Raw genomic sequence first — 25,658 nt, forward strand, 5'->3', positions numbered from 1 at the left:
GTGATTATACAAGTAGAAAATGGAGAATAAACATTAATAAAATAGCGAACTATAGTTTTCTTTCACATTTACAAGGGTAAAATAGAATGAAGCAACCTAGTCAATTGAGAAAAAGGGAAAATTCAATATGTAAGAAATACTTAATTAACATAGAAGCAACGAAGTCAAATTTATAAGATGCTACACATGAATGAACTGAATTTTCTCATTATAAGAAAAAGACTATGATATTGAGTTAAAAAATACAACAGAGTTTAAGCACACTTAAGGTAACACATAAAAGAAAGTTTAAAGATAAAGCAATAGACAAATGAACAGCAGGCAAAGATAAAGATTGTAGAAGTGTCAATGGTAATATCAGACATGATACAGTCAATATTAAAAGTCTGAAAATTAAATAAAATATCAGCTAATAATAAAATGAGTGTATTATAAAGAAGATATGATATATAGAAGATAATATATGAAAAAGATAAACTTCTTTTCAATAGGCCACAAAATAGCTGAATCTGTTTGTAGAGGAATATTTCAATTACCCACCTTTAGGCTTAGAGAGAGACAGGAAGAAAATAACCATAAAAATAAGATGAATAATAAAATCAATAATGTTCAACAATTAACTATACATAGAAGTTTACATCTCCTGAAAAGTTAAGATACTTAATTTGTATATTATGGGGAGTTTGTAAAAATTTGTCCAAAATTGGCCACAAAGGAAACATTAAGAAATTTAAAACGAGGGAATTTCTGGGCCACATTCTTTAATTATTACCAAATAAATAAATAAAGCACAAGAAAAATAAAAGCTAAAGTATTCTGAGGTTACTTGGAAATTAGACAATTATTGGATCAGATTTTTTTTTTAAGTAGGAAAATTACATCTCTAGAAAGCAAAAAATAAAAAATAAAAACACAACACTGTGACATAATTGTAAGAACACAGGAAAAGTACTTATCTGAGGAAAATGCATTATGAATGTTTTAATAAAAAAGAAAAACAAGGCTGGGCATCGTGGCTCATGCCTGTAATCCCAGCACTTTGGGAGGCTGACGTGGGTGGATCACCTGAGGTCAGGAGTTTGAGAGCAACCTGGCCAACATGGCAAAATCCTGTCTCTACTAAAAATATAAAAATTAGCCAGGTGTGTTGGTGCACGCCTGTAATCCCAGCTACCTGGGAGGCTGAGGTGGGAGAATCGCTTGAACCCAGGAGGCGGAGGTTGCAGTGAGCTGACATGGTGCCATTGCACTGCAGTCTGGGCAACAGAGCAAGACTCCATCTCAAGAAAAAAAATGTACAAATTATTTTATGAAATTAGAAATATAGTTACAAAACAGTGCAAAATAAAGTAGAAAGGGCATACCATACAAAAGTTAAAAATTTTAAATTAATATGGTAAAATAGAGAAAATAGTAAATGATAAATAAAATCAAAGCTGTTCATTTAATAGGTATTGTATAAAGAAAAACATTTCAGGAGACTTATTAAAAATAAAAGTGTGTAAATATTGCAGGTTTCATTCCTGACCACTGGAATAAAGTAAATATTGCAAGAAAGCAACTTACACAATTGTTTTTGGTTTCCCAGTCTATAAAAGTTATGTTCACATTATACTATTGTCTTTTAAGTGAGTAATGATAGCATTATGTCTAAAAAATGTACATACCTTCATTTAGAAAAAAAAAAACTTTATGGCTAAAAAATGCTAGCGATTATCTGAGCCTTCAGCAAGTTGTAGTCTCATTGCTGGTAGATGGTCTTGCCTTGATATTGATGGCTGCTGACTGATCAGGGTTGCTGAAAGTTGGGTAGGGTATGGCAATTTCTTAAAATAAAACAAAGTTTGCCATAAATTGACTCTTCCTTTCACAAAAGATTTCTCTGTAATATGCAATGCTACTTGAGAGCATTTTACCCAAAGTAGAACTTTCAAAACTGGAACTCAAACTCTGCCACTCCTTTATCAACTAAATTGGTGTAATATTCTAGATCCTTTGTTGTCTTATTAACACTGCTCACAGCATCTTCACCAGGAGCAGATTCCATCTTCAGAAACCAGTTTCTTTGCTCATCCATAAGAAGCAGTTTCTTATGAGTTTTATCATGAGATTATAGCAATTCAGCCTTATCTTTGGGCCCACTCCAATTCTGATTCTCTTGCTCTATCTACCACTACTTCCTCCACTGAATCTTGAACCCCTCAAAGTCATTTATGAAGGTTAGAATCAGTTTCTTATAAACTCCTGTTAATATTGATATTTTGACATCCTCCCATAAATCACAAATGTTCTTAATGATGTCCAGAATGGTGTATTATTTCCAGAAGATTTCAATTTACTTTTCCCAGATCTATCAAAAGAATTACTTTCTATGGCAGCTGTAGCCTTACAAAATGTATTTCTTAAATACTAAGTCTTGGAAGTAAAAATTAGTCCTTGATTCATGGACTGCAGAATGGTTGTTATGTTAGCAGCCATGAAAACAAAGTTAATCTCCTCGTACATCTTCATCTGAGCTCTTGGGTGATTAGGTGCATTGTTAATGAACAGTATAGCTTGAATGAAATCTTTTTTTTTGAGTGGTATGTCTCAACATTCGTGAGCTTAAAATATTCTGTAAACCTTGCTTTCAACAGATGTGCTGTCATCCAGACTTCGTTGTTTCCATATATAAGGCACGAGCAGAGTAGATTTAGCCTAATTCCTAAGGGCCCTGGGATTTTTGGAATGCTAAATGAGCATTTGCTTCAACTTAAAGTCACCAGTTGCATTAGCCCCTAACAAGAGAGTCAGCCTGCTCTTTGAAGCTTTGAAGGGCAGGTATTGACTTCTCCTTTCTAGCTGTGAAAGAACCAAATGACATCCTCTTCCAACATGTAAGGCGGTTTCATCTACATTGAAAATCTGTTGTTCAGTGTAGTCACCTTTATCAATGATCTTAGATAACTCTTCTGGATAATTTGCTGCAGCTTCTATATTAGCGCTTGCTGCTTCACCTTGCACTTTTATGTTATGGAGATGGCTTCTTTCCTTAAATCTCATGAACGATCCTCTACTAGCTTCAAACTTTTCTTCTGCAGATTCCTCACGTCGATCTGCCTTCATAGAATTGAAAAGAGTTGGGGGCTTGCTCTGGATTAGGCTTTGTCTTAAAGGAATATTGTGGCTGGTTTGGTTTTCTATCAAGACAATCACTCAAACCTTCTCCATATCAGGAATAAGTCTGTGTTGCTTTCTTCTCAATCTTGTGTTCACTGGAGTAGCACATTTAATTTATTTCAATAACTTTTACTCTGCATTCACAAGTTGGCTAACCGTTTGATGAAAGCAGCCTAGCTTTCACCCTGTTTCGACTTTTGACGTGCCTTCCTCACTAAGCTTACCCATTTCTAGCTTTTGATTTAGAGTTACTCTTCCTTTCATTTGAACACTTACAGGCCATAAGTGTTGGCCTCATTTCCGTATTGTTGTGTCTCAGGGAATAAGGAGGCCCCAGATTGGGCTCATTTCGATATTGTTGTGTCTCAGGGAATAGAGAGGTCCAAGAAGATGGAAAGAGGCAGTGAATGGCTGGTCAATGGACCAGTCAGAACACACACAGCATTTATAGCTTAAGTTTGCCAACTTAAATGGGTGCAGTTTGTGGTGCTCCAAACAATGACAATAGTAACATCATAGATTACCGATCATAGGTTACCATAACAGAAATAAAAATGTTTTAAATATTGCAGGAATTGCCAAAATGTGATGCAGAGACGCAAAGTGAGCACATGCTCTTGGAAAAAATGTCACCAATAGACTTGCTTAATACAGGGTTACTGCAAATCTTCAATTTGTAAAAAATGCAGTATCTACAAAGTGCATTAAAGTGAAGTGCAATAAAAGGATATATGCTTGTAGATATATAATCATGCATTGCATAATGATATTTTAGTGATGGACTACATATATGATGGTGGTCCTATAATATTATACTGAAGCTGAAAAAGTTATATAGCCTAGTGGTATCTCAATGATACTGACCCTATGTAAGTCTAGGCTAATATATGTATTTCTATCTATAGGTGAAAGTCTAAATAAATAGCATTACAAATAGGAGTAATTAATAAGTTGGACTGCTGTAATACAACATGTACAAAATTTTCAGGTGTTTTTGAAAGGATCTGTACAAATACTTTGGAGATTATATTTGCAACCTGGGATCTGTGAGGTGCCTTCTTAACCAAGAATAGGAATCCAGTTGCCAGAAAAGAATTGATAGGCTTGTTTGATAATATAAAAATGAAAACTTTGTAGAGCTAAAGATTAAATTGACCAAAAACTTGAGGTGTAATATAAGGTAGAAAGAAAGAAATAAGGATCCCTTACATTGTTTCTAATCATTCTCACTAGAATATTATGTGTTACCTTTGGAAAAATTATTTCATTATTATAATTAGATAAATAGAGAACTGCTTTCAACTGAAATGAAGTCAAAATTCATTCATTTAATTTATTCAGCAAATACATTTCGGGCACCTGTTTGTTATAGACTTGTTTTAGGTCCTGGGGATACAGCTGTAAACAGAACTGAAGAAAAACTTGCCCTCAGGAGCTCACATTCTAAATGAGAAAAATTAATAGGTAGTAAGTAAAATATATGATGGAAAATGTAAATGATACATTAAAGAAAACAATACAATTTGCAATATGTCAGATAGTGATAAGTGCAGTAGATAATAACTAGGATAGTGTTATAGGAAGTATGATGTCTGTGTGTGTGTGTGTGTGTGTGTGTGTGTATACACAATTTTAGACAGCATACCTAGGGAAGAATGCTCTGGGAAGGTAGTGGGTTAGTTAAGACCTGAAGGAAAAGGGAAACAAATCCTATGAAGATTAAAATTGAGATTATAAGAGGCAGAGGAAAGAACAACATCAAAGGATGTGAGTTGGGAGCATGCCTAGTTCATTTAAAGGACAACAGAGAGGCCAATATGATTTTAGCAGAATGACCCGGCTTGTGAAAAAGAGAGGAATAGGTGATAAACTCAGAGGTGACAGGTGACCAGATTAGATATAACTTCTTACATTAGGAAGTCTTTGTCTTTTACCCTGAGTAGGATGGAGAACTATGAACATAAATGTGCATTGGTGCACTTTACATTTTTGCAGAATTCCTCTGGCTTTAGCTAGGTATAGTTTGGAGGGGGGCAATGTGAGAGCTGGAGCAGTTGAGAGGCTTTAGTAATAATCTAGGAGGGAGATAATGATAGTTTGATTTAAAGTGGTAATGGATGTGAAAAGTGTAAAATATTACTTATAGCAGAAATATAATGGATAACAAGAGTTGATCATTGGGCTTGGCAAAATAGAGTTCACTGATAACTTAGTTTAGGTGTAGTGGAGAGTGGCAAAAAGCCTCTTTGGAGTGGAGTCAAATTAAAATGGGAGGAGAAAGTGAGATTAGATGTCTTCAAGGGAGTTTTGATATAAAAGGAAGGAGAGAAATTAGGCAGAAATGGGAAGGGAAAATGTAGAGAGAAGAAAATTATGGTATGCAAGAAAGGAAAGATTTGCTTGAGCGGTGTACTTGATTAGGTCATATGCAATGTAATCCAGCAGGTGAATGGAGGATTTGGCCTATGTAGGAGCAAGAACAATTCTTCCACAGTAATAGAAAAAAAAAGGCAAAGGAGGTTTCTAGAAGTGTGAAAAAATGGAAAAAACTTGTGGAAATTCCTTTCGATTGATTTCTGTTTTCTCAGTGAAATACAGAGCAAGGACATGGCTGAGAGTGAACATGAGGGAGGAGATACTAGAGAACTGGAGAGGAGGAAATATGAATCATACATTATTCTAGATAATTGAGAGACTGAATAGAAGTACAGAACAATCAAGCATTAAAAAAATTGAAGTTTGTGCTCATAAATGTAAAGTGAGTTCAGAAACACTCTGTGTGTGTGTGTGTGTGTGTGTGTGTGTGCGTGTTTGTTCAACTTTATTCAGAGAAACTGTATATACTAGAATTGGCAGAACTGTATTTAATCAAGTTTATTGTTTTGTCATCTGGTAGGATGAATTAAAATAGGTCCAAGGCTTCTTGGTGTTAACACAAATAAGTTGAAAACTTATGTCCACACAAAAACCTGCAGCTTTATTTATAATTGCCAAAACTTGGAAGCAGCCAAGATGACATTCAGTAGATGAATGGAAAATGAACTTCCACACAGTGGGATATGGTTCATTGCTAAAGAGAAATTAGCTATCAAGCCATGAAGAGACATGGAGTAAACTTAAATGCATATCACTAAGTGAAAGGAGCCAATCTGAAACAGCTATATACTTTATGATTCCTACTATGTAACATTCTGGAAAATGAAAAACTGTGGAAATAATTAATAAAAGATCAGTGGTTTCCAGAAGTTGAGAAAGGAATTAATAGCCAGAACACAGACGATTTTGTTTTGGGCAGTAAAACTACTCTCTGTATGTTACCATGATGGTGTATACATGTATTAGGCATTTGGTGAAACCCATCAATTGTACAACACCAAGAGTGAAACCTAATGTAAATTATAGACTTTTGGTGACAATGCAGCAACGTAGGTTCTGTTGTAACAAATATTCCACTCTGGTAGGAGATGTTGATAACTGGGCAGGCCATGCAAGTGTGAGGGTAGTAGATATATGGACCTTTCCCTTAATTTTGCTGTGATAGTGGTAGGTATAGATTGAGATTTACAAAATTGACATAAGGTTATAGAGGAACACACTTGAAATTTTCAGTTTAAAGAGAAGATAAAAAGTAATATCTATGTTGAGATTCATGAAAATTCCAACTCAGTTGTTTGTTTTGAACACAGGTTCCATGACACGTTTTGCAAAATATTTAGTTATACTATTAGATATTGAGGGCTTCCAAAAAATTGCTACATGTATTATTAAACTACCATAGATTTGCTTTTCATCATTTTTTTCTAAAGCATTTTAGAAGCCATTTATGTAATTTCTTCAGAATGATACATTTCATTGTCTCTGAGTATGGATACATTTTATGTGAAGGATGCCTTGAAAGTATCCCTTTCAAGATTTAATACCTAATTGTTCTCTCTCCCTCTCTGTCTCTCCCCCGCCCCGCCACACACACACACAAAATATACAATACCTATATGACTGTGTGTATATATTTTAGTGTTTTATGACTGATAAACTTATAATATTGTTTCTCAAACTTCATATTCATATACTGAAGCATCTTTAAAAATATATGTTCCCATAAAATTACCCTTCTCATCCACTGTCAGCTAACTATGGTGACTCAGTTTCTATTCCATTCATTTTCCACCCTTTACATGTCTTCTATAAGGTTTCAGTATGAGAACTTCAGCCTAATATAACATTTGTTTCTGGCTGTTGAAGCCAACATGTAGATTCTCTGTTTTTCAGGAATATGGATATGAGAGATCACTTTGCTGTGCTATAAATGATCGATTAAAATATCTATTTCTGTAAGCATATTTCAATTTATTTTTTATGAGGCATTAACTTGTACTAAACTGCTACTTACTCTGTGCATGTTACCTTTAAAAAGTCTCTTTAGAATTTTAAAGGGAGGAGAAAACTTCAGATCATTTTGTTCAGCATTTTTCATACTGTGAATAAGATGTTAATAAGTGCTCTAGTTGTTTAAATACTCTGTTTTCTTATAAGACAATTATAAAATACACTAACATGTTAAAAATATATGAGAAGTTCTGAAGTAAGGAAACCTGATCAAATTCAGCAGCACTTTTTCCAAATATATTTGATATCAAAATTACTATCCATTTTTATTTTTTCTTTGAACATCTATAAAAACTTCATTGATTGAATGCTTCTCAGAATAGTTAGAGAATTATTGTCCTCTCTGTAAATGAGCATAGACATGGTATATTTATAAGGCTTTCCAAAGTTATATGGCTGTTTATCATCAGGAAGAATCAGAGCTAATTTGGACACCCAATTAAGTGCTCCTTTCTTCTTCCAGTTTGTCTCCTGGTACTTTCTTATCCCAGTGCTGTGCTGAGCCATATTGGAGCCTGAGGCAAAAGGGAACATCAGTAACACTAATCCTGTCTTTATTTAAAATTTTGATATTTTGCTCATCATGGATTTATTTGCACAAATTTTAATATTGAAATCTATTGATTAAAATATTATGTATCTTGATTACTGAGTTTTTCGTTATCCCTTCTGTTCTTGAGACGATGACCCATTTATCTGACCCTACTCTCTGCTCTGATTACTCCTTCAAAACTATGTGTATCTCCGGTCTTAGAACATCCAAGCAACTTTATATTCCAAGTTATTTAAAAGCATGATTAATTTAGAAAATATCCACATCACAGCTTTGGTAACTTCCATTCCTCACATTTGTAGGTAGAAACATATCTACTATTCTTTGCCTTTGTCTTCTGGGGAAAAATAAATAGTGCTGCTCCAATTTTTGGCATATTAAATTATAAATACCATCTACTTTATTGCATACCTTCTGAAAGTCTGATCTCAATTTAATTATAATTAACAACCCAAATCTTCTATTAATCAGTTCCTAGGTGTAGGGGAATAAACTTGGGGCAGAGATTGCATCTAGTCTAGTTCAGCTTGATAAAAATACATATGCACTAACTTGCTGAATTCTAATATGGAATTTCCCAAAGTGTATTTCAGCAAGGAGAATGTTCATAGGGTCGGGGGCTAAAAGTAATAAAATTAGTTGGACCGTAAAGATCTAAAGAAACTTAAGAGATTTTTTATTTCAGAACTTAGTGCCACTAATATGCTAATTTTCTTTAGTAATACAGAAAATAACCTTATAAAATGCAGTGTTTTTTAAACAGATCTAACTACAGAAACTTTATATATATGTCTGCATGTATGTGAGATTTTGCATTGAACATCTGCCGTGGCACTATAGTTTCACAGATCATCTTTGGAAAGCATATCTGTAATAAACTAGTCAAGCTTGGATTTTGTTTTGCAGAAAGTGTTTTTTCAGATGATATATAACTCAATGTTCAATTATAGCACTTTTTTTTTCCAGTAATGGCTCACTAATCCCAAAGCCCAGCTAGGACTTTTCTTGTGCATGGAAGAACTATTGAAAATGAATCAATTGTTTTACCAAGTGAAATTTATAGGAATAGATTTTAATTTTCTGGTCAACACATTTGCCTTTTCACAGTTAATTTTTTTTTATAACTCTTGGCGAGCTGTTAATCACTTAATGGTAGAGGTCTCCCTAATCAATCATATTTGGCGCAGCTTATATGCTTATTCCTATTGGCTCTGGTACCTCTGTCCTGTTTACTTCAAAAGAAGTTTTGAAAATAGAAACTTCATTCCTTGTCATACCTCTGTTGTTTTCCACGTACAATGTACTACCCTTCTCATCTGACCATCCCTGAAACTTGGAAGAACCCGATTTTCCTTCCTTTCCCTATGAAGCTTGGAAGAACTTGATTTTCCTTCTTTTCCCTACCTTCAGAGATGCTGACAAAAATGATTTCTTGCCCTCCATTCCCAATTACTAATTTGGAAAAAAATATTAATCTTCTAAAAATTTAACATGGAGTCTAAAACTGATATCCCTGAAAATAAATGTAAAAACATAGATAAATTTTGGTAAAAATGTGATAACAGTGCTTTCAACTGCAGATGAAGATTTAATATTGACTAAAATTTAAAAGCATTGCCTTGAACTCCCTCTCCATCTCTTTTGTTTTAGGTGTGGACACTTTGATAGCATGCCAAAGTTATCAAAGATGCTATACCATCTTTCAATAGTATCACAACAGACACCCACAACACACCTGCACTTGTTTTCATAAGTTAGTTTTCAGATATGAACATCTCAGATATTGTTCATTCTTTGTCCACACAACTTGGTCCGAATTTCGATTAGAAAGGAATTTGTTCATCCTTCGTGGCATCTTGAGCAGCATTACTTTAGGAGTTTGAGTTTTGCAAAATGAAACAGGTAATTGTTGTTTATAAAATATTATGATGGCACAGAGTCTGTGGCAACTAAAAACATTCCAATGTTTGCTGCAAGGCATGAGGAGACAGTGACACAGCTCATTTCCTCAGCTGAGCTCTCTTTGCTGCCTTGTACAACACTTATTTCAAAGCACGCCACAGCTTAGAACTGTCGTGATCCCCATTAATATAAAATCATTGACCCCTGCTCCCGCTGGTGCGACTAAATTACATTCTGCTGCTCAGCAGCAGCCGCACATGGGGCCAGCGCTTTTAGTCGTCGCCAGGTGCCTTGATGCCAGCGCAGCCCCTCCTACGCCCAGGGTTTGCCTTTAATGAGGATTAGGCACCTTCAAAGATCTAGGAGGACCTACTCCCAGGATGGAAGCCTTTCTAATGGTGTCTGGGCTTATCATAGGCAGTAATTTAGTATTTCAGCTGAGACTGAAGAGAGATTCATTTCTCCTCTCTAAGAAATTGTAAGAATATGTAGTTTTGTGATTTTTTTTCCTCCCATTCCACCAGCACAAATTCAAGAGCATTAATGCCTAACAATATCATGTTTTTATGAGATCTAGAAGCTGCATGTGGTAAAGCAATATCACAAATTTTGGTATGGTCCAGGTAGGGAATTCCTTTTTTGGACTATTTTTATGTTATGTGCTATTAATAGAACTAAATGTACTCACAGTGTCCCACATTTAATTCACCTTTGTAGTTAGGGTGGTGGAATCTCTTTACAAAAGAATTGGTAACTGGGCTGGGAATGTGGTCTATTTTCACACTGTGTGGTCTCCAATCAGCTCCTGACCCTCTCTGGGCCTGCCTTTCCGTGCAGTACGCTTGTTCTCTGAGAGTGAGGAGGTCTGTGTTTTGAGCCTTCCTATAGTGAGTATGGAATCTGCAGGAATGTTCTCTGTACGCTATGGCAATAATTCTTGCCTTGCTTGTTAAGTGATAAAGCTGGAGGGTTAGATAGTAACATGTAGAAAATAGTCAGTGAACATACAAAACATAGGAACTTTAGGTAGGAAAACAGGAAAAATGCCTCCTTTACATAAACTGCTGAAACATGAGAAAAAGCAATAAAAGATCATGCACACATATGGTATAAACCAAGTGTGATTATGTGTATGGATATACATATATTCACACAATTATTTGCAGTATGTTTAGATAAGTTCTGTATATAGCAAACTGTTAATAAAAAGCTCAGAAATAATTTATCGTCAGGATAAAATATAATGTTTGAAGCATTATTTGTGTAAAAAGTCAGATGTTTTTGTCTGGTGAGGGGAAGAATTTATGTATCAAAGTAAAACCCATGGTTTTAATCCAGGAAAACATGTACTCATATGAGTCAATTGGTTTCATTTTTTAAAAATTTTCAGTAGTGAAGCCAAGTCATGATATATTCTCAATGTAGTAAATCTCAACACTTTATTTTTAGTTTTTAAATATATTTCAGTAAGAAACTGTGCCTTAATTTAGTCCACATGCACGTTGAAACCAGTCAGCAGCATAAAATGGGACAGACTTTAATCAATACTATGCCGGTCACACTGACTGTGTACAGAGACTTTGTCTGAATTTTCTACTCTCTGATTCCTATCAGAAGAAACAAATTAAGTTTTATGGCCATAGGGAGTATCTACAGAGAGTTCTTACTAAATGGAGAGAGGTTAAATGGTCTACACACTTTAATTACAAACTTTATAAATACCATTTGTTGATAAAAATCAATTTTCAATAAGAATTTGCAAAAGCCAACAATAATATAGAGAAAAAATGAAATTTCTGAGGGCTGCCTTTTTCTCTGTGATATATAAATACAAACAGTATAAACAATAATAATATTTTCACTATATTTTTTAAAAACATGTTTTTGGTTTCTGGAATTATTTCATCCCTGAGGTTTAATTGTGTTTTATGAAATTCAGTCTCTGGATTATCGACTTGCTTCTGAAAGCTGATACCCAAACAGAGGGCTTTCTTTCTAGAAGGGTGTCCTAACCCCAGTCACACGTCTGCTAATTTGGCCTTTCTCTTAATCTCTGAAGAACTTGCTGAACAGAAGTGAAACTATGCACATGCTAATGGCTTGCGCTCTGCAAACTCCCCTCTCTCCCTGAGAGTGTCTGGTGTGCAAAGCTGAGCTGGAACAAAGATACACTAATTATTCCCCATTAATTTGTCTGCTTGAATGGTCCTAAATACCGGAGTGATTAATTAGCGCAAGGCAGCCGGGGCAGGATGTCACACCCTTCTCTGAGTTTAAGTGTCGGCAAGGTTGTGCTCAAGTGTTGACAACAGCATATCTTTAATTTTCTCCAAGAAGAAAAGTTTAGTCAGTACAATTAATTTGAGCTTGGCTGGCTTGCAGGAGTAAATGAAACGTGTGGAATGATATTACTGCTGTATAGGCATTTTTTTTTCTTCCTTAGGGTACAGTAAAACATTTTTGGCAACTGAGTTATTGAATAGTGTATTTCTATAATTGTTCCAATTTGCCTTAATTACTTTTGTGCATTTTGCAGCAAAAACATGGATCATAAAATAGTTAGAAATCATTATTCATAATAGGCTGGGATGGATGTAGATGAATGCATAGATAAGAATTAAAGGCAGATGAAGAATGACATTACAATTTGATATCCTTTTAAAGAAATGCAACTTACTCTCACAAATTGAAATGTATATCAATGTTATAAAAATAATTTGAGACCACTTAACCCCTAAGAGATGTGAATCAACTTACTTAAAAATGTATAACTGAAAAAGTTGCTTATGTGACCTGATCTTTTTTTTTTTTTGAGTTAGGTTTTGATGAGATTTTAAGCCTAATGTACAATATTTGCCTAGATTAATCTTCCAACTAGTAACACATATAAATCAGTGGTAAATACTAAAAATAATAGGTGATGTTGAACACTTTCATTATATCTTTTTTATAATTGTATTTGTCAGAGTTCTTTTCTTAAAAAATGACACCAATTTTAAAGCAATTATAAACTGCTTAGAGAAAGGAATCAAAGTTGCTGCTACTCATACTATTTTCCCCTCGTTTTTAAGATTAGGCTATACAGATGACTCGAGCAGAAACATAATACTATATAATTGGGCGATAGTGTATTTTGTTTGTTACATTGTATTCCTTTGATATTATTGAAAATTTAAATTAATTCATTTTGCTATCGGCATACAGTTTTCTTTTGTTTTGCTTTGTTTTTAAACAGTGTAAAGAGAAAAAAAAAAATAGAGAGTGACTTGTAGCCGGCCTAGGGATGTTCTCATGATTTCTTTCACAGTCTTCCTCAAGCTCTATACAAACCCAAAAGGCTATTCAGCAGTGGGGGTGTGAGCATTGAGGGAGGGAACGGGTCTCCTCTCCCATTCCTCCATGTATCTCATTGTTCATCACTTGTCAATATATTTCCCACACACCATCTCCAGCCACGCTGTGCCTCATCCTGGCCGCCGGTTCCATGACCTCCATGACATTGCTCGCTCCTTCTCCACTCCCCACGTCTAGAGTTTTGTTTCGTTTTGTTTTTTAATTTTTCCCAGACAGTGGTTACCATAAGGCTCGCCACTCTAGTAGTATAGATTGTAGAAAATGTTTGTTGAAATAACTAGCAGTAAAAGGAAAGTTGCTCAGCATAATGTTCCCTGGCTCCTACTGTGTCTTCGCCCTATTTTCATGCTCTCACCTCCAAATTCTCCACAAGTTTTCACAGTATTTATTAACTTTTTCTAATAGCATATATAGCAAAAAGAGCAAGATCCCTGGACTGATGTCTCAGTTTTACTATTTATTAAGTGTGCATTTTTGGGGGGAGGGGGAAACAACACTTAACCTCTTGAGGCTCATCTGCAAAATAAGAGTACAAGTATTTGCTTCATTGAGATGTACATGAAATTAAAAGTATGATCTTTCATCGACTTTAACAGCCTGTCACTCTAGGTAAAACAAGGGTTATTATATTTTCTTGATATTTCACAGTTTCTACAATATTTGCCATTTATACAGCAAGGCATACAATTATTGGCAATGTTCAGTACTCAATTGAAATGAGATCATTCCCATTTAACAGTTTTGCTACTTTTCCTCTGCCTCAAGAAGTAATAAGTAAGGAGTTAAAATGGTATCAGGCCTCTTTATACCACAGAGAGAAGTGCTTTGACTAAAATATTTCACTTAATTTTGAGACATGCTTATGTCTTTGAAGAAAGAAGAACCACTAAAAAGCTGTGATAGTCAAAGCTAAAAACTATTAATTCCTTCCCTCCATGTATGTCTACACTTCCCACATTAAAAGATGGAGTCTAGTTCCCTTCTTCTTGAATCATGCCTGGATCTGGTGGCTTACATTTTCCTATAAAATACAGCAAAGTAATATTCTGGGATTTCAAAGTCTAGGTCATACTAAGTCTTGCACGTTCTCCCATATCTCTTTGTGTACTTATATTTATGATGCTTCCTCGAAGAACTTGTGAGAAGCCTGAGCCACACAAAGATGTCCTATGTAGATCCTCTGGTCTACACCCCTAGCTCAACTCTCATGTGACATCCAGAATTAACTGCCTACCATCTTGGATGTCCAGGGCAATCAAACCTTCAGATGACATTTGTTTGCAATGCTGCAAGAAGCCTTAAGTGAAAACCATCCAGCTGAGTCCTGTCAATTGACAGAAATGTAAAAGAGAATAATAAAGAGTTGTTTGCCACTATGACTAGGGATGATTTGTTGTATACATAGACTAGTGAAACAACAACAAATAATGTATTAGCATAATTTAAACTTTTTACATCACAGTGGCAAGATAATATTCACTGTCAAAGTCAGCTAGAACTTGGATAATTGAGGGAGGAATTATATTTGTGTGTATGAGATGTCTTCATTCATTGATCTATCAGTCACTTGACTACCATGAGCTGGAATTTTTGTTTTTTACAGACACTGAAGATGTTTTATAAACAAGAGGCTTTAATTCCTCAATGTATATTGATTTACAAGTGTGCATTACTACCGGCTGGGCATGGTGGCTCATGCCTGTAATCCCGGCACTTTAGGAGGCCAAGGCGGGCGAATAACTTGAGGTCAGGAGTTCGAGACCAGCCTGGCTAACATGGTAAAACCCTGTCTCTACTAAAAGTACAAAAATCAGCTGGGCATGGTGGCACATGCTTGTAATCCCAGCTACTAGGGAGGCTGAGGCAGGAGAATTGCTTGAACCTGGGAGACGGAGGTTGTAGTGAGCAGAGATCACGCCACTGCACTCCAGACTGGGTGACAGAGGGAGACTCTGTCAAAAAAGAAAAAAAAAAAAAAAAAAGGACGTGTGCATTAGCAATATACCAATATCACTTTTACAAACAAAGAAAAAAGAAACAAAACTGAGGTTAAGTATTGATTTTAAATAAATGCATTATAACTCACCTTGACAACTCAGGAGAGATGCCAGGTTTCAATCTATGTTGATTTATGCTTGACTCAAAATTACACTGATTCTTAAGCACAAGAATTCTCTAAAGAGAACTTGTAGTTTTGTCAGTGTTGTACATATAGAATGCGAGAATTACAAAGAAAACTCTGACTGCCTGTTAGGACCAATGGCAATAATCTTTTGTTAAATTATCCTAATAGTTGTGGCATTACTCTCGATTTGTTTTAGAAGGATCAGTGTCAATACCATCTTATGTTCTGCTGTGTGACAACATTGGTCACACAAACCACACCTTTCATGAGAGAGGTAGATGAAAATAATTTATGGACCACTTTTTCAGAAAATATACACTTTTCCTTTTGCTTCTTGCATTTAGCCTTCTTTGACAGTTCCATCTGCTTTTATTTAAAATCAGCTTTGTGGGTTATTTTTTGCTGAAACTTAAGTTGCAAAATTCAAAGAGTGAAAAGTACTAAATGGTGGTCTAGGAGCAGCTGGGCAGACAGCACCGGGCATATTTTGGAATGGATGAGGTCTGGCACCCTGAGCAGTCCAGCGAGGACTTGGTCTTAGTTGAGCAATTTGGCTAGGAGGGTAGTATGCAGCACCGTTCTGAGTCTGTGGGATAGCTGCCATAAAGTAACCTGAAGGAGGTGCTGGCTGGTAGGGGTTGATTACAGGGTTGGGCACAGCTCGTACACTTGCCATTCTCTGCATATACTGGTTAGTGAGGTGAGCCTGGCGCTCTTCTTTGCGCTGAGCTAAAGCTGCATACAATGGCTTTGTGACCACAATTCTACCGTTCAGTTCTGTAACTGCTTTAGTGGCTTCTTCTGGGGAGGAGAAACATACAAAACCAAACCCTTTGCTGCGACCACCCTCCATCAGAACCTTTGCACTAGTGATTGTACCAAATGGAGAAACCTCTTTCCGGAGACGTTCATCATCAATACCATCATCTTCATGTACAAGGTCAGGAATCTTTGACTGCTTCCATGTTGGCATCTGCCCTTCCTCAAGAGCAAAAGCAAATGTTGGGTGAACGGCTGTTTCCTCTTATTCAAGCCATGCACCCTACTCTTGCTGGTCAAATCACTGGCATGTTGTTGGTGATTGATAATTCAGAACTTCTTCATATGCTCGAGTCTCCAGAGTCACTCCGTTCTAAGGTTGATGAAGCTGTAGCTGTACTACAAGCCCACCAATCTAAAGAGGCAGCCCAGAAAGCAGTTAACAGTGCCACCGGTGTTCCAACTGTTTAAAATTGATCAGGGACCACGAAAAGAAACTTGTGCTTCACCAAAGAAAAATATCTAAACATTGAAAAACTTAAATATTGTGGAAAAAAACATTGCAAAATATAAAATAAATAAAAAAAGGAAAGGAAACTTTGAACCTTATGTACCGAGCAAATGCCAAGTCTAGCAAACAATGCTAGTCCTAGATTACTTATTGATTTAAAAACAAAACAAAAAAAAACACAAAAAATAGTAAAATATAAAAACAAATTAATGTTTTATAGACTCTGGGAAAAACAATTTTGAGCAAAGTACAAAAATTTAAAGGATTCCTTTCTTTAATTTTGTAATTTTTTACTGTGGAATAGCTCAAAATGTTAGTTCTGTTTTAAGTAGCAGAATTGATAACTGAGCAAGGAAACGTAATTTGGATTATAAAATTCTTGCTTTAATAAAAATTCCTTAAACAGTGAAAAAAAAAATTTTTTAATTTAAAAAAAAACAGCCTGTGTATCATATAAATGAAAGTAGCATAGGGCAGAATGTAGTATTTGGACACCCAGCAGCTCGTAATATTTAAAGCAATGGCATGCCTCTGCTTGATTCTCTTTACTAAGCACTTGGCTACTTAGAGCCAGGGAAATAAAGAGAGGTAGAGGTGTTTTTTGCCTTGTAAAAAAAAGAAAAGAAAGAAAAGAAAACTGAGGGGGAACTCATCCCATGCTGAAAGAAGCAACAAGCAGTATAGACAATAATTGTGCCAAGTATAATTAGCCAGATCTGTTGAGCACTGACATTCAGAAATTCCTTCCTCTTTCTTTTCAAAATGTTCACATCGTTATGATGTAAAGTAGACCATAGCCCGAGAAATGAAAGATTTGCCTTTTTCCAGCAAAGGGTATGAAAAGCATTTACTTTCATCTTTCTATTGAAAGGCTTTCTGAAATAATGCTTTAATGCCTACTATTATATTGAAGCTAATTGTAATCCCAGCACTCTGGGAGGCCGAGACGGGTGGATCACAAGGTGAAGAGATTGAGACCATCCTCGACAACATGGTGAAGCCCTGTCTTTAGTAAAAATACAAAAATTAGCTGGGTGTGGTTGTGCGCACCTGTAGTCCCAGATACTCGGGAGGCCGAGGCAGGAGAATCGCTTGAACCTGGGAGGTGGAGGTTGCAGTGAGCCGAGATGGTGCCATTGCACTCCAGCCTGGTGACAGAGCGAGACTCTGTCTCAAAAAAAAAAAAGAAAAAAGAAAAAGAAACTAATGTTCATAAATCTTGAATCACCTGTAGTATCCAAATGTAAAGTCTTACCTTTAGTAGCAATGACTCTCAAATATCCGTTCAAGGTTCAATACTAGATAATTACATTGAAATCACCTGAAGAGTCTTAAAAGTGAAAGACTTCTAGGCTCCACCTGTTAGGGATGGGAGCTGAGAGTCTGCTTTTGTTCCCATCTACCATCAGATGTTGCTATGTCCAAGCTTTGGTCCGTGGAACTACAGTCCTTTAAGATGCTCTGTTAAAGGAGTGTTTTCTCCTAGAGATCCACAATGCACGTGACCATATTAAAGCCCTAGAGATGTTTAACTTGGCTTATCTAGTATTTCCAGACTTACTGAACCTTTAAAACTTTTTTTTTTAAGGTAGAATGGAGCTCACTTTGAAAAACAGGGATTTAGAGGAGTTCTGAGATGTCCCTTCCATAAAACTTAGGCAAAACAAAATTTTCTTTGCTCTTGGAAAATGTATATTTTCATATATATTCTTGTAATATCAACAATAAGCTTGACATTTCTTTTCATTATCCAATTGCTTACTATCTGCTGTTAACTACTATGTATTTTCTGATAATGTTTGACACTTAGATATTTCCTTAAAATTATGTCTGAAAATGTTCAGCTTTTTCCAAGAAACATTTGTATCATTGATTACTTCAAAGACTTGATTCTAAGAATTTACAAAAGCACAATCAAAATATTCTGCTATAGAGTAGTCACTGGAACAACTGGCCATATTCTGGTTTATATTATAATTAGCGATAGTAATGAATTTCCCTTCCCTGAACACCAAACCACTTCAGGGAAAAGACAATATCTTATTCATCTCACCACCTCCAAATGCCTTTGTTGAATCATGTTGATTCCTGAAACCAAGTTTCTTATGAATCATGCTATCAGTATACAGAGGCTATTTAATGTTCTGAGTCACATGCTTCATTAGTTTGCTGACTTTCTCAGGTTTATGTATTTTTTTTATAAAGACAACTGACGTTTTATCCTCAGCTTGTATATTGGAAATATTATTAACCAACATTAGCTCATCATCCACTTCAGTGCAGAAACCTAATGTGTCATATCCTTGATAAGCTCCTTGAGAACAGGAATTATGTTTTTTAACTTCTTTCTGTCCCTTATAGACCTCCACTATTGTTTTGCACAAAAGCATTCAAAAGGTAATCGTGGTGTGAGTATAAATAACCAGATGGAAAATATGTTGAACAACCTCTGACCATTAAGACTTTCTCAATATTGTTTTCCTAAAAGTCAAAATCCAGGACTTGACATTTATGGCTACATATATGCCAACCTTGGGCTGCTTTATGCATGCACTAGATTCTCTCTGTTGGCTTTTTCTGTCTCTTTCTCTTATCTCTGCTTATATCCGAAGCTCTGAATATTCAGTTTCTGCAGTTAAAAGTTAAATTTCAAAGATAATAAATTTCAAAGTGGGTGTTTTATTAACTGCAGCAATAAACAAGTGAGAGTTGCATTACACTGTGACAAAAGTTCTTCAGCTTCTATGGGCCTGTGTGTTCCCAGATGAAGAGCCAAGTGGAAATGTTCAATAAAACATGTGTGAGACTGCACAATAGAACAGTCCTTACATTTTACATCAAGCTGCATCAGGGTCACGGGAGGTGTTTTATTAGCACAGTCAACAATAATATCGTGATTTTTATTAGGAGGAAAAGATAGTGAGAGACTACTAATTATTTTTCAGCCTGAGGGGCATTTTTTTCTTGAAATGACTGTTAATTTGATCATTGTCGTGCAGTTCACAGATTTACATGAACTTATTTCACTCTGACACATGGTTAAGAACCAGACTAAGATTGTTGCTTTATTAATGGTTTTCAGTAAATGTATTCAAAAGTGCTAACTATGTGGGTGTATGGATGATATTGATAGCACTAGGAAGGTTGAATCCTTTTGGAAGTAGCTAGCCTGAAGCCCTTTTCACATGATATTTTCTTTGTTCATGCAGTGAGATGTTAAACCTACAAGAATGAAATGAAATCCCAGTGAAATAAGAATGGTGTTGTCTCAGATATTACCAAAGTGGCTTTTTTAGAAATGTTTCCTTTCTTGTTTTTCCCTTTCTGCAGATAGGGCAAGCATCAGAAACATAAGAAGGCCAGTGATTTTTTAAAACACTTGCTTTGGTATAATGAAGAAAATATTGCACAATGTTGTCATTGTTAAATGGCATAGAGTAAGCATAGTCTACTAACCCACTTACAATTCTTGCTGGTTATAAAGCTAATTTATTACAATTTTTCTTTTTAATCTGCATACATTATGCTTAACTGAAAATGAGAATCTGAAACTCCTAGTGACTAGGCTCATTTTTATTTTATCTATCATTTTTGCAAATGTCATTAATCTGGTAAAGTCTTATACAATCTTCTCTTGCTTTGATATTGCAAGATAATCCACATAAGACATATTCTTAATGGTGGAAGAAATCTTCAAAAAAGGTAAAAGTTTAAAATGTGGAAGGACAGAACTGGTGATTCATCCTGCAGGGTTCTCTATTTAATTTAGAATTATCTTTTTCAAAATAATTTAATACATTTGGAAAAAAATCCAGACTTGGAGAAAATGGGCAGTTCTCATAACATTAGAATCTTATTAAAAATCTGTTTTTAAGAAAAAATTTTAAGATGAGATTACCAATGTAAAATTGATTTGTAAATTATAAAGTGTATCACGATTCTAAGTTATCATTATTAAATGAAATGTTAATTTATATGTTGGGCATAAAGACCAGTCAGTATCTTTATACTATATACTTTAAAATGATCAAACTGCTGAAAATGTGGCAGGTATCATCCACATAACAGAGTGCACTTATAAGAACTATAGTGAGTAGGTGCCAGTAAAATCTGAATTCCTATCACATTTATCTCATGACAAATGTACATAATTCGTATTTTTAAGGATATCCTCATTGTTAAAGCTGCTTGATACAGCTGCTTTTAACTCTTACTAATGGGAGTTGGACTTGACAAGAAATGGATTGAAACTTGAGTTTAATCTTACTACACTGAGGGAAAGAATACACCACAGCATCCAAATGTTATTATTGGTCAAAGATAATTAAAATGTACTATGAGGAAATATTCCTAATTATACTTTTGCCTCTGTTTAGAGAGGATAAGTGACTTTTTTTCTCAAGTGCAGTTTATATGCTTGGATTGATGGGTAAACTTTCTTTTGAATTACTTAAGTTTGTAGAAGTACCTATATGAAAAAGAAAAACTTTTCCTGTGTATATTACCTATAATTAAACCGTCTTCTTTTAAAAGCATGTTAACAATGACATTTTGCAACATAGGAAACTTCTCATTCTAAGAATTCAAAAGCACAAAAATTTGAAATTTTTGTCCTGCAGAGACCTTGAAAATCACTGAATTGATTTGTTGCATTCTCAGGAGGACTTAGGAAATTTTGCTTATTTTTTCATTGTGCTTTCTCACAACTGACTTTCAAAAATATCATAGCTCTGCATTGTGGCAATAGTCCATGGTCAATACATCAATGACCTGTTTATCCTTGTAAGCAATATCAGCTTCCGTGAAAGACAGACTCCCAGTATTCCGAATCTCCCAGAGCTCCTGAACCTGGCACTAGGCCACATCTGGCCAGCAGGGACAGTTCCTGATGTAGTTCACACTGTTATCCTAAAGCAATTTTGATTGGGAACATCTTGAAATCACTTCAGTTATTTCTCAGAAATCTCAAATTAAATCAAATATAGATGATTAAACTTAAGGGTCATCTGAAGATCTTACTGGAGATATTTTGATAGAGAAAAGTCTGTATTGTACACACTGATTTGGCAAACAAGTAGCCATAATTGAATAATGCCTCTTGGGTTAGATTAGTGAAAAAGAGAACTTATCCCATTGCTGGTGCTAGCACATGCTTTGTTTTTCAGGGCCATTTGTCGCCATGAAGCCTGACTCTTGAAAAAAAGAAATTCTTAGCCAAGTATCGAAATGACGCTGTAAATTAAGGCAAAATCAAAACCAGAACTCAAGCCTACCCTACAGTAAAAACCATCACATCATACTCTATTTCTTCTGGATTATTTCTTATGCTTCTCTAATTTTCATTTAGCTCTTACAATTAAGATAATTTAGAAACAGTCATGAGTACTTTAGAAACCTTAACTTTTATTTACAGAGGAGAGAATTAAAGAGTTCATTTTAGGAACTAAAACAGCTAGTAGAACCTAGAGTGTCTATGTAGTTTTGATTTCTACTTCATTATTATAACCATTCATGAGTGAAATCTACATATATTACAACTGTCATTTTATGCTTTCCTGTTAAAAGAACTTTAATTAAAGTATCTTTCTTTCATGGCATCAATTTGCAATGTACTTTTATATTGAATATCTAGAAGAGTAACAAGTAATAGCTGATAATAATAAGAGTATAACAATAATTGACAAGTTAAAGCTTTTACTGTGTACTAGGCCCTGTGCTAAGCAGTTTATATGCATTGTCACATTGCAAGATACAGACAATAAAATGAAAGACCAGAAAGATGTTTCTTAAAACCCTGAAACTTGACTGCATTCAGTGTGCCAATGTTCAACATATTGACTGGCATAGTTTTTCTTGCAAGCACATGCATACTTAGGCAACATACACTGAGAAAATTTCTACTGAACAGTCACTTGGCCATTAATACAATCTTCAGCTTGAAGTATTTCCTGCATATGAAGAAGCTGTAAGAGCAGCCTTATAAGGTTTGCTACTCAAGGAGAGAAGTTCACAGGCAATGAAGGCAGGAAAATGATTCTCAATTCTGCTCTAGAATGGTAGACAAAAAAGGAAAGTGCTGAAGGGGCCAAGCAGTAAAATTCCTGTGAAAGAGCCAGAGTCTTTTTGGTGAAAACACAAGAGCCCCAAGAGCTACAAACTATGATGTCCTGGGAACATGTTATTTCATTGCTCTGTCTATATTGGAACGTAGATTAAAAAGTATATAGTAACATTTATGTCATTTCACCTCTGCTAAGAGCCAGCCTCTCTTTTTTTTTTCTCTCTCTCTCTCTTTCTCTGTGCATTACTTTAAGTCACATTCCTGTAAGGCTGCATCAGTGGTTCTCTTTCATATGCTTGCACCTATGTATGGAAAGCCACAGCTGCCAAAAGCAGACCCACTCAGGTGTGTTGTAGCAGGGATTCAAGTGGGAATGGCATCACCTTAGGTGTTGAATATGTTCTTCAATGGTAAAGTACTTTTAATCAGTCTGAAAATGAAGGGCATACTTCTATTATTGTATAAAATGGCTCAATTTCTGAAAACTTCCAATTATGTTAAAACTGTAAAAATAGTAGTTGAATTTAATTGTAAAATTAAGCTGTGCTCTAGGTGCCATTCACACCCATATAAGTATCTTGATAATTTAAAAAAAAATTTGAGGACTCAGGGATATTCTTTGGAGGCTATCCAGCATTCCTGGCCTCTATCCAATATAAATCTAAAAGTGCCCCCAATCATTGTAACAACCAAAAAAAATGCCTCTATGAGATTCCATTATATTATTGGCCAGACAATAAAAACTTATGATTCTATGATCCAGCTACTCTTGCCTAGTCAAGAAGATTGACCAATGGCTTCTTCATGCAAACAGAAATTTTCCCTTCCATATGCATTAAGGTGCAGTTTCCCTTAGTAGTCTTATTTACTTTTCAGACAAATTTGTTCAAAAAAAGAATTGATAACTTTTGTAATTTGAAAGCACAGAAAAGACGTTTATGATAAATTTGCTAGCTGACATGATATTCAATTTTTAAACAAACTCAATCATCCCAATGCTATATTCTTGCACACATTCACTTGCCACTCACTCCTTTTCTCCTGCATAAAGAATGATTTGTTACAAATAAACGGGTGGCAAAGCAAGGACGGCAACTTGTGTTATACAGTATTGTATTTGAAACATTCCATGAAAGTTCTATTTTCAAGTGTCAATGCAGGTGAAATTCAGGGCATCACACAGTTCCACTAGAGCAGTAAAATGCTTTGTGGTGCCTGTGTTCTTCCTTTGTTTGATTTGCTAGTTCTTTCTGAAGGCTTGCCATCACAACCTGAATGGAAACTCATAGTACCCGACTGGTAGGGTTCTCTTACTCCTGGAGGTTTTGTCAGTCACTATCTTGAATGGTGAAATCTCTTTATATAGAGGAATGTCCTTGGGTAAGCATTCATGTTGAATTCTTTGGAATAAATCTATCCTCCAGAAATTTCTACATAAGCATTCTATACAGTTTTGTTCATTCAACAAACATTTGTTGAGCAAATGATATAAACCTTAAACTAGGGTAGGCACTGAAATCCTTTTCTAGATGGACTCAATAATAAAATATAATTTTCAAGTTCATTATTACAATAGGAATAATAATTTAAAAACTGACATATACATTCATAGCTATTACAATGCTTATTCATTTTTATAACACTTCATAGTAGTATAGATAAAATGATCTAGATCTATTTTCCTTGATATTGCCAATAATTATAAAACCCCAGTCCTGCCTAACCTATGGTGTATTAAAAAATAATCCACAGGCACAAATTCTAGGAAACAATTTTCATTAAATATCAAAGTTTCCCCAGATCATTAACATCTGTGAGTCAAACACATGTATTTTTTAGTTTTTCTTTTTTTTTTATTTTGAGATGGAGTTTCATTCTGTGGCCCAGGCCAGAGTGCAGTGTCACGATCTCAGCTCACTGCAACCTCCACCTCCCTGGTTCAAGCAATTCCCCTTCCTCAGCCTCCTGAGTAGCTGGGATTACAGGAGCACGCCACCACAGCCGGCTGATTTTTTGTGTATTTTTAGTAGAGACGGGATTTCACCATGTTGGTCAGACTGGTCTCGAACTCCTGATCTCAGGCAATCTGCTTGCCTCGGCCTCCCTAAGTGCTGGGATTACAGGCGTGAGCCACTGCACCCAGCCTTTTTTAGTTTTTTGTAGAAGCGAAATAAAATATTTGAGAAACGAATATACTTTCTACAGATTTGCTTATTATATAAATACACAGTGTTATGGGCACTAATTTCTATTTCTTTAATTTTAAGGAGAATCACCTTTTATTGCATTTCACATGCCATATAGTATGCTAAAAAGCATGTGTGCATTTAATTTATTCCCTGTGATGCTATAAGAGAATTTAGTAATCCACATTCTACAGATGAGGAAACCAGGGAACAGATAGGCAATGTCAGAGCCAAAATTTGAAATCATAGCTAAAAGAGAATGTCTCAGTCATTAAAGCCACAATATATCAGATCAGAATTGCCTCTCTAGGGTTCTAGAGAGCAGCAACAACCAAAAGATGGCCTGGTCTTGGGACTTGGATTCAAGAGAAGTGTTCTCCCAAGGCAATGACAAGCAAGAGTTAAAAAGTGAATGTGGGCTCAAGTGTTTTGGGAGAAATAAGCATTTTACAATCCATAAATCATGTCTAAATGACAAGTAAAAAGAGAAGAACAGGTGAAAAATAGGAAAATAAACATGCAGAGAATATGTATTAACTGAATAACTTTTGTGGGGAGGTTACAGTCATAACTTCTTTATGTCAATTATATGGAATTCTCACAAAAATCCTGTAAATAAGTTTTAAATCATAGTCTCATAAATGAGGAAACAGAGGTTCAGA

At 35.3% G+C, this 25,658-nt stretch overlaps 1 protein-coding gene across 1 annotated transcript; it reads right to left on the reverse strand.

The window, feature by feature from the left end:
* Positions 1 to 15,888: 15,888 nt before the first annotated feature.
* LOC129462211 (polyadenylate-binding protein 1-like) lies at positions 15,889 to 16,464 on the reverse strand. Its single transcript, XM_055241994.2, has one exon. It carries the CDS (start codon positions 16,450 to 16,452, stop codon positions 15,889 to 15,891), a length of 564 nt encoding a protein of 187 aa, XP_055097969.1. The 5' UTR covers positions 16,453 to 16,464.
* Positions 16,465 to 25,658: the final 9,194 nt, after the last annotated feature.

This window comes from Symphalangus syndactylus, chromosome 2 (genome assembly GCF_028878055.3).
Source record: "Symphalangus syndactylus isolate Jambi chromosome 2, NHGRI_mSymSyn1-v2.1_pri, whole genome shotgun sequence".
NCBI lineage: Eukaryota > Metazoa > Chordata > Mammalia > Primates > Hylobatidae > Symphalangus > Symphalangus syndactylus.

What these genes read in the sequence shown, in the direction of transcription:
- LOC129462211 (XM_055241994.2), bottom strand. Translation starts at nt 16,452, where the DNA reads ATGCCAACATGGAAGCAGTCAAAGATTCCTGACCTTGTACATGAAGAT.